Source organism: Dicentrarchus labrax, unplaced genomic scaffold (assembly GCF_905237075.1).
Source record: "Dicentrarchus labrax unplaced genomic scaffold, dlabrax2021, whole genome shotgun sequence".
In the NCBI taxonomy this organism is placed as follows: Eukaryota; Metazoa; Chordata; class Actinopteri; family Moronidae; genus Dicentrarchus; species Dicentrarchus labrax.
The window spans coordinates 10,859,308-10,868,700 of NW_026136710.1; the positions used below are offsets into that span (position 1 = coordinate 10,859,308).

Genomic DNA, 9,393 nt, shown 5'->3' on the forward strand with positions numbered 1-9,393 from the left:
GCAGGGGCAGCTTTTACCCACAGACACTCCGGAGCAGAAGGACGCAGGACTGAGGAGCAGCTCTCGGTGTCCACTTGTTCTCCGCTTGCTCTTATCAATTCAAGGTTTCCTCTCCTATTTTTTGTGTGTGTGTGTGTGTGTGTGTGTTGGAGTCTTGCAAACATGGGCTCTGTGCTACCCGCCGACACTCTGGCTCTCAAGTCTGGATTTAAGTGTCCGAGCCGCTCGCTGTCGGACGTGATCACCTCGGACATCCTGCACAGCTTCTTGTACGGCAGGTGGAGGAACGTGCTGGGCGAACACCTGGCGGAGGAGCGGCAGAGCGGCAGCAGCCCCAAGACCGCCTTCACCGCCGAAGTGCTGGCTCAGTCTTTCGCTGGAGGTAGGCTGACATGCTGCTTTACCACGGGACTATTTTGTTGCATTATTAGTCCTGTTTTTTTTTTTTTATCATATCGGTGTGCATGTTTGCACCTTATAAATTGCAGGTTTTGTAGGATTTTTTTGTGATTTAAGGCGTTTTTTGGGGGGTGGATTTATGGAAATAAAAATAATTATTCGATTAGTTTTGATAAAATATATTTTTTTTCCTATATGGGATGTTCTTATTAGATTGTATGCAGTTTCCTACAAATGTGTATCACAGAAATCCAAGATGCAAATGCAAATTTGCCACTGACAGCTAACTTTGGGCATTTTTTCCCAATAATATCATCACATAATTTCCACAAGATCTTGCCACCCCTTCAAAAAAACCAAAAATAACTTTTACTGTCCCACTCAAACATTTTCCACAAAGTTTCTCTGCCTAACTTGTTGCTGTTTTCTGCATTTTCCCTCATTTTGCTGCTTTTATTTCGACCCATTTAACGCATTAACCCTTTCAGAGCTTTGAGACCTCGCGTTTAGAGGCTTGTTAGGCGTGTAACTGCCGCTGATTGAAAGACGCAGGGCATTAAATTCATTTGGTTAACTTTGTGCTTGACCTGGGAAAGTTTCCACTTAAACCTCGAGGAGAGAAAGGTTTCCTTTCTTTGAGATGTCCCGGGTTTTTATCCCGCATTCATCAATCTCCGGACAGTCTCTTTTCCTCTCTTGGCAGCTATGGGGCTCCGGAGCTTTTCTCTTTCTCTCTCCTTAAAAGATTTGCTGTTCCTCGCATAATGCACCGTGAAGGCTAAATCTAATGCTATTCATTGCATGTCAACCATCTAATCGCCTTTCCATTTTTTTGTTGCAGAAATTCCTGAGTCTTTTAAACAAGTCCTCGTCTCATTCAGCGCAAATTTATTGCTACAAAGTTCTTAAAAGGATAATGAATTTGGAATTAGCCGTTTCTTTTCCAGTAAACTTTAATGAATATCACATCTGAAGCATGACCAATTGCTGGACCCCGGGCAATAGAGGACCATTTAACCCCTATTCGGCCGGGCTTTTTTAGCAGCCTCAAATAAGAAAAAAAAAAAATCTTTGATTTTGACATTAAAGAAGCGCAAGAGGTTTTTTTTTTCTTCTTCTTCTTTTTTTTTCTCCTTTTTGATGCGGATGAAAATGCTTTCCGAAGGGGTTTCTCTGCACAACAAAAACTTTCAATTCAACCAGATAATCGAATTAAACGGAGGATAAGGTGTAGCTTAATATTTCGTGACTAAAATAAGATCCAGTCCATTTGCTGCTTTCAGGACTTTTCCAGCAATCCGGTTTCATGAGGCGCGCTGGCAACAACTCTTTGACCACAACATTTCTGCTTTATCAGCATTTCTTTGTGCATAGTTTTGCTCCTGGACATTGTTAGAAAAATCTATTTTAAGACACTGACACTCATCTATATGTTGCGCAGGCTGTTTTAACCCTATAAAGCCATCTATAGCCTATATTGTTTTAATTCCCACTTTGCATGCTCACGTTTTTTCCTTTATATTTGCAGAGGTGCAGAAGCTGTCCAGCCTGGTGCTGCCCAGTGAAGTGATCATCGCCCAAAGCTCAATCCCTGGAGAAGGTCTGGGCATCTTCTCAAAGACTTGGATCAAAGCAGGAACCGAGATGGGCCCTTTCACAGGGAGAGTCCTGTCCCCTGAACACGTGGACCTGCTCAAGAATAACAACCTCATGTGGGAGGTGAGCTGAGACTTCATTCATTCATTCATTCAGTCAGTCAGCAGGGAAGGCCAGTGAGATCCTGCTCAGACTTTACCCCTGAGTCGGTGTTTTATAACTTCATTCCTGTGTTCTAATATTGGCTGTTTTGTGCGCTCAGGTTTTCAATGAAGACGGCACTGTGCGCTACTTCATCGATGCCAGCCAGGAGGATCAGCGCAGCTGGATGACTTACATAAAGTGCGCCCGGAACGAACAGGAGCAAAACCTGGAGGTGGTGCAGATCGGCAGCAGCATCTTCTACAAGGCGGTGGAGGTGAGAATTTACTGAAGCAGCTAGTAAAAACAGTACTTTAGGCCAGAATACATCCACTGGACATTCAGTGGCTTTATGGGATTTTATTGACGACCATCAAGAATGTAAATCTCCTTTAGAACAGCGCCACCTGCTGGACGAAGGGGATCATAAATATGTGATTTCTAATTTATCTAACCTGATGGTCAGGTTGCGCCTGACAAAGAAAACTGAAATCACATATCGATTGGCTGACCTTTACCCTTTTTCCTTCCTTCCTTCCTCAGACCATCCCGCCGGACCAGGAGCTTCTAGTCTGGTATGGAAACACTCACAACACATTCCTGGGAATCCCTGGAGTTCCAGGAATAGATGAAGAACAGCAGAAGAAAAGCAGGAGTGGTGAGTCATTTTACGGATCAATATCAGGGCTGTTAATACAAAAATAAACCTCTGAGACCCATCTGAGACTGAAACTTCAACTGTCAAGGCTTTAAACTAATCTCCCTCCTCTTTGTTTCAGATGACACCCACCCCTGTGAAGGCCCTCCCTCTTGCTCCCCCCCTTCCTCCATCTCAGCCGGTCGCATGCGGTGCGTAATCTGCCACCGCGGCTTCAACTCCCGCAGCAACCTGCGCTCCCACATGCGCATCCACACTCTGGACAAGCCCTTCGTCTGCCGCTTCTGCAACCGCCGCTTCAGCCAGTCGTCCACGCTCCGGAACCACGTCCGCCTGCACACCGGCGAGCGGCCCTACAAGTGTCACGTCTGTCAGAGCGCCTACTCGCAGCTGGCGGGCCTAAGGGCGCACCAGAAGAGCGCACGGCACAAACCGGTGGTGCACGCCTCTGACGTGCCATCCCAAGTGTCCCCTCCCCCACCACAGATGACGGCCATCCCTCACCAGCACCAGATGCCCATGGTGCACCACATCCCCACCATGGTGTTATGATGGCAGAAACACTGAGGGACAGTAAGGCATGGACAACGTTGCACTTTAGATTATAGCTCTATAGAAGGGAGATCCTGATGAGACAGGCCCTCATTAAGGAAATAAATGAGTTGATGTGATTGTAAAACATCGAACAAAGACATTTAAATGTGTTGCCTTATTTGTATCGCGTGTTTTCCTTGGTCATCATGTGATCAGAATTCCAGCAGAAATATGTTTTAATGATTGTCTGTGTTTTGGAAAGTTGAAACATCCTGAAAAACAACTCAAGACTTTACAAATAATTTGTCATTAACGCTTCTCTGTGTAAACAGGTGTCACACATCACTGCAAATGTGAGCCTTTTTTTAATACATTTCTTTAACTTTTGCATCACATCCTCACCAGCTCAGGTGAACAAGTTCTTTCAAACAGCAGTTTATACAGTTAGTAGAAGCTAAGGGATGTGGCCCCCGGTGTACATTGTTTGAGCTGCATCGTTCCACACTGTAAACTGAAATTGTCACTTTAACCTTGCACAGACTGTATACTACTACACTATTGTGTAATTGTAAAATTGTATTGTATGCTACTGTACATGTGAATGTAAATACATTTGTGCTTTCTTCTATTCTAAATAAATATGATATGATATTACGTATGATGGTAATTATTGTAAGAACACCTGTTGCTCCTTTAAAGGCTCCCAGATGGTGCACTTTAAAACACTGAGCATACACAGTATTTTCCTGTTCTTATGTGGTTGAGTGACTGGTCGTTTCTATATATGAGTTGACCGATCATTGTCAATTTCAGAGGTCTGCCTTTGTTTAGAGTGCATGCATTATAACCTTCTCTTAAAAGAGAGTGAAATCCAGAGAACAGACTGAGATTGACAGCCTCTCTGACTCCAAGCTGATTCAATCTGATCATCTAGTACTCCAAACAAAGACAGAGACCTGAGGATTTTCTCTTAAATAAATGTTGGTAACCTGCTTAAGAGTCCATCACTCAAACACTTTACTGAGAAACACACAATTTGCTAAACAGTTGAAGGCTTGTTTTTTATTGGTCATATCCGATCATCACCTCTTTTAGTGAAATCCAGAAAGAAAGCTATATTGATGACATTTTAACTCCATACATAAAACTTGCATCCACTATCCCAGTACACATTAAGCAAGTGGCAGACAGAGTAAAACCATTGGATAAAACACAGGTAAGTGGGGTCTAGTCTAAGTATTTTCACAGATCAACAATAATGATGAAATGAATGAAGATTTTGTGCATGTTTTCAACCAAACATTTTGAAAATCATTCAAGATTCATTGTTTTTATTGGTCATATCAGTAAAGTGTCAGTTTTGAGAAATAGAGAGAACGTATTATTGATAATGCTTTACCACAATCCAAATTTCTAGACTGCCTATCCACTTATCATACAGGCTGGAGACCCAGTATACAATTACACGTTTGGCAAGTGGTGGGGTAAAGGGACGGGGCAGGTAAGCAGCACATCAGTGGTCTGGTGCCTCACAACAGGTACGGTTTGAACCTGCCAGTCTTAAATTTGTTCGCCCTTGTATCTGTGATTTCCTCTGGTTGCTCTGGTTTCCTCTCACCGACTGAATGTGTTTTGGAAAGGTGCAGTAAATGTATTGAAAACTTTAAAATATTGTAGGTGTGAATGTGTTTTTCTGTCTATAGCTCTGCGATAGGCAGGAAATAATATAAGAAGTAATTAGTCCTACAGGAAGTTGGCTTGCTCAGTTCTTAAAGACTCAATTTTATGTATTAAGACATAGAAATAGTCAGCTTGGAACAATAATGTGTGTCAGATATGTTTTTATCAGCAAAAGATTTTCACATTAAAATTCTTTAAAAAAGGCATGTACTGTACTTCTACCTAATTAAAAAGTCCAGAATCTATGAATATACATTTATTTATTTATAAAGTTTTCCTGCCGAACACGAGTTGTCTCCTACTTCACTGTAAAGTTCTCAGTGTATGTGCACTGGTGGCTTCAAGTTTCTACATCACACTTGTATCAGATCATGCTCTTAGGCCCCACCCCTTAAAATCCGATTTTAATGAGCACAGAGAAACTTTCCACATTCAGTAGATGAATGTAAAAACATCCTTCCAGTGTCAAACTCTGCACATACATCATTCTGCACAGTGAAGCTCAAACATCCAACTGTAGGAACAAGAAAAACTGATTTTTAAGAAGAGGGGACTTTAGTCTTTTTGCTTTTCTTCAATGTTGTTATTTGCCGTATTAAAACTTGTTGTCATTATGTGGTGTTTTTGTTAGTTTATGTTTTAACTGCCGGATAGACCAAAGTTTTCCACTTTTGTGGACAATAAAGTTGTATTGATTTGCATTCTGTTCCATCTAACTGTTTAATGCACATAAAAATAGCTATTAATAGTTAATACATTTCACATAAAACCTGACAAGCACTTTATTTGCATTATGCTGTGACTGGCTGACCATAATGTGTACTCTGCTTATGACAAGTTCCTAATGATGAAATTATTAATTTAAATATCTTACAACTACTTTATCTCATCTCAGTGATAAATAAACATAAAAGTTTTCTGTCTTTCTTCAGTCACAGTAATTATCTCCTGCAGTTGTGTTTCCTTCCACATGGTGACGCCACACACTCAGGAAAAGAGAGTCTCACAAGAGAAACGCAAGCGGGAGAAACAGTGCAAGGACACATTACTGACACAGACAGTGACATGATTAACAACCATTTATTTAATTCATTGGATTAATTTGCAGTGCTGACCACATTGCATGTCTACCATATAAATAGTAGATGTAAGCCACCCCAGCACTTGTCAGCTGTCAGACATTATCCAACTCCCCAAGGAGTTTTCAGACAAGTCATCATTATAACAAGTACAGAGCAACTACAGATCAACATGCTGCAAGTGAATAAGCTTCAGAGATAAACAAGGTGGTGGGGGAAATGTGGGCATCTCTTCTGTTCACTTAGAGAGGGTTTTGATTAGGTGTTGTTTCATCATTAGAGATGGTCCACACCTTCTGCCCTGCACAGCGAGGAAGAAAAAGACAGTTTACCCATCAGAACTACAACATCATAATTTACCATTTCACCTAAATCAATCAGCACCTTTACACTGGTAGGGTCATCCTGTTACTGTCTTGTCCCTGTTTGAGGAGCCACAGCAGGAAACTATCCACACAGCAGCATTGCGCAGAGCTGAAGGAAAATAAGGTGAAACACAGAAGTATTTGTCTTTTATCTGTTTGTAGTATCAGCCGAGTGTTTCCCATTGAGATAATGTTGAGGCAGGTAACCTGATCCCACCCCTATCAGGTTTAACACGCTCCACTCCACACACAGTCCTACTGTACTTTGCATCTTCATGGCTTAATTCTTTACTTCTTTCAAATTTGTTTCTCAACACAGTGAAAAGAATAAGGCTCTATATGGGAACGTCATTAGTCACAATATCATCACTTTAGTGACTAGGAAATTTGCTTTGAAATTGTCTTTGTGTGTTGTAATAAATTTGCCTCAGAAAGTTTTAATACTTACCAGAGAATAGTAGTCACAGCATGGTTCCACTTCAATGTTTTCTTTACAGGTTTACCTGGAAGTCCAGCTCATGTGTTCCCATGGGGTCAGTGTAATGATGTCCACATGAGCCAATGACACAGCGCTTCTCAGTTATAGCTGACTCCACTGACTGACGCTCACTCTGATGTCACTGAGCTGAGAGCCACCACACACATACAGGAAGGTATTATATTACTGTTAGATGTGTTTTTCATTCATTTTTGTATTGCATATTTACCTCAAACTGTGAACAGAATGAGATATTGCCATTGTTAAGATGAGAACAAATTTTTTCATTCAGTGTATACAGACTTAAAAAAGTACATAAAAAAATGAATCATCATATATCCATCATGAGCAATCAAGGTGGAAAGGTGTATATTTATCACAAAATTTTAGACATATAGTAATACAATGATTTCATTATTTTTTTTAATAAACATATTAAAATCTGCTATTTTAACCAGCTCAACATAAAGCTGAGAGCTGAAATGTGGGTGTGACAACTAACTGAAACAATAGTCTTAACATTGTTTTTGATAATTTAACAAATAAGTAAAGATTTTGAAGCTTTTGGTTACCAAAAATGTCTTTTCAATTATCAGCATCATCATTAAAACTGAAATTGAAACATAGCACATGTACAGTTATACATAATTTAAAATACTTTGCTTACCATATTTCACTTTATTGCATATACTGTATATATTTTTTTACCTATACAATTTGTTCTATTGTATTTATTTATTGTTTCTCTACATTTGCACCACATTCCCCTGTGCTGCTGTGCCAAATCTTATAGTGTGTATAAAAAAGAAATAAAGAAAAACAACTTAACAAACCATGTCAGTAAATCAAGCTTCCCTTCAATTATATGAAACTAAACACTGAATTATGTTTTATATGTGGGCATAAATGAGTGGCGTCTCTCAGTGCTTCAATAAAACATGATATAACTTTGACAATGTTGTTTTTAAATATAAAAAACATCTAAAATAAAAAAAGATAATTATATAAATACACAAAATAATCTCCAAAAAAAAAAAAAAAAAAAAAGCAATTTAGAAACTAACTTGCTTTCAAACAATGAGAAAGGATCTTCCGGATCGATTGGTTTGGTCTTGCCGGAGCGATGACGCTGTTATCTGTTAGTTAGCCTTTGGAGGATTGTTGTCATTTTTCTGTGGCTAGCCGTCAGCGCTAGCTAGCCGCTTGGTTTTCTCTCCAACACACTTTGATCCAGCAGGTGGGTCACAGTTTATGTCACCGACTTTGTACTGAGCCAAGCTGATTAACTCGAAAGCGTTAGTTTTACCGTTGTCAGAAATAAAATGTTGTGTCGGATGGAGCTTAGAGTTGAAAACAAATGTCAGCTAGCAGCTAGCTGGTTTGTTAACAAATGAGCTAGCTTAAGATTAGCTTGAGAGACATAACGTTATGGGGCTGGCGTAGCTTTAAAGCAAGCTCCCAGCGGGTTTCTGTTGAAGTGCCGTAGTTCAGTGTGAGGGCTGGACAGGCTGCTATCACTGTAAACAAAGTAACTCGAGAGTTTTACCCACAGCGACATACATTTCCATGTTAGGTCATCTTCACACGACGCGTTGGTTCTGCGAATAAAAGCCACATACCTTTACTCTGGAGTCAGATCCGGGTCCGGGTTAATGTTTGTAAGGTTTAGTTCACATGAAACCTTTAATGCTGTACGTTTGTGTTTGCCCTGTTATTGAGAAAGTGCCACGCTAACATGGCTCTGTTCCAGCAGCGACTGTGTTTATGTACAAATATTATAAATCCCTGCTGCACTCTGCTCTGGTCTTTGACAGGGACATGATTATTCATTAAGTCCAGTGTCCATAATGATAGCCCAGTGCTGTCTGTGCATTATAACACACACACACACACACACACACACACACACACACACCAGGGTAACAGCTCTCAGCTGTCAGGCTCAAATTAGTCCCAGTAATGGTTGGGCCTCCAGTTATTTATGGGTGCACAATAGTAGGACTGATTTCAGGGACTTTTCTTCTCAGTTATAGTGCATCTTCTTAGCTTGAATGTGACCTCTATGTGCTGGAGATGAAACAAGTTGTGGATTAATCAATTAGTTGTGATGATCTGCTGCTTTTTTTTTTTTTTTGTCATATATGAGAGTAAACATATATGAGAGTAAACTGTAAACAGTATGTTAGGGGTTTGGACTACTGGTTGCACAATAAAAGACTTTTGAAGGGAAATTGTGTATTTTTCAATATTCTTTGACAGTTTATAGGGAAAAAAAACAGCTTATCAATTAACAGAGACAATAATCTGCAAATAATAAAAATAGATAATGAAAATAATTGTTTGCTGCAGCCCTAGTATGTACCCTAGCATCTTAAAATTGGTTTGTCATCCTCATCATCCGTTGCCTGAAATACTTATTAAATATTTAATTTGTGTATTTTATTAGTATAAAAAAATACTCAA

At 40.0% G+C, this 9,393-nt stretch overlaps 1 protein-coding gene and 1 long non-coding RNA gene across 5 annotated transcripts; one reads left to right on the forward strand and one right to left on the reverse strand.

Annotated features, from left to right (window-relative positions):
- On the forward strand, positions 1-3,982 carry LOC127370846 (PR domain zinc finger protein 12-like). Its single transcript, XM_051413280.1, has 5 exons — positions 1-382; positions 1,928-2,118; positions 2,258-2,413; positions 2,680-2,794; positions 2,916-3,982. Exons 1-5 carry the CDS (start codon positions 163-165, stop codon positions 3,344-3,346), a joined length of 1,113 nt encoding a protein of 370 aa, XP_051269240.1. The 5' UTR covers positions 1-162; the 3' UTR covers positions 3,347-3,982.
- Positions 3,983-6,074: 2,092 nt separating this feature from the next.
- Positions 6,075-8,852, reverse strand: LOC127370927 (uncharacterized). Of its 4 annotated transcripts, none has more exons than XR_007886310.1 (4): positions 8,550-8,852; positions 6,901-7,077; positions 6,472-6,561; positions 6,075-6,388 (listed from the first exon to the last, which is right to left on the reverse strand). It is a non-coding gene; the product is annotated as an uncharacterized LOC127370927 (long non-coding RNA). The 4 variants fall into 4 exon arrangements; XR_007886311.1 differs by lacking the exon at positions 8,550-8,852 and adding an exon at positions 8,491-8,531; XR_007886313.1 differs by lacking the exon at positions 8,550-8,852 and adding an exon at positions 8,481-8,504.
- Between the last annotated feature and the right edge of the window lie 541 nt (positions 8,853-9,393).

Coding starts and splice junctions, on each gene's coding strand:
- LOC127370846 (XM_051413280.1), top strand. CDS start 163: ATGGGCTCTGTGCTACCCGCCGACACTCTGGCTCTCAAGTCTGGATTT. Junction 2,119..2,257: donor ATAACAACCTCATGTGGGAG/GTGAGCTGAGAC, acceptor TTGTGCGCTCAG/GTTTTCAATGAAGACGGCAC. Junction 2,414..2,679: donor TCTTCTACAAGGCGGTGGAG/GTGAGAATTTAC, acceptor TTCCTTCCTCAG/ACCATCCCGCCGGACCAGGA.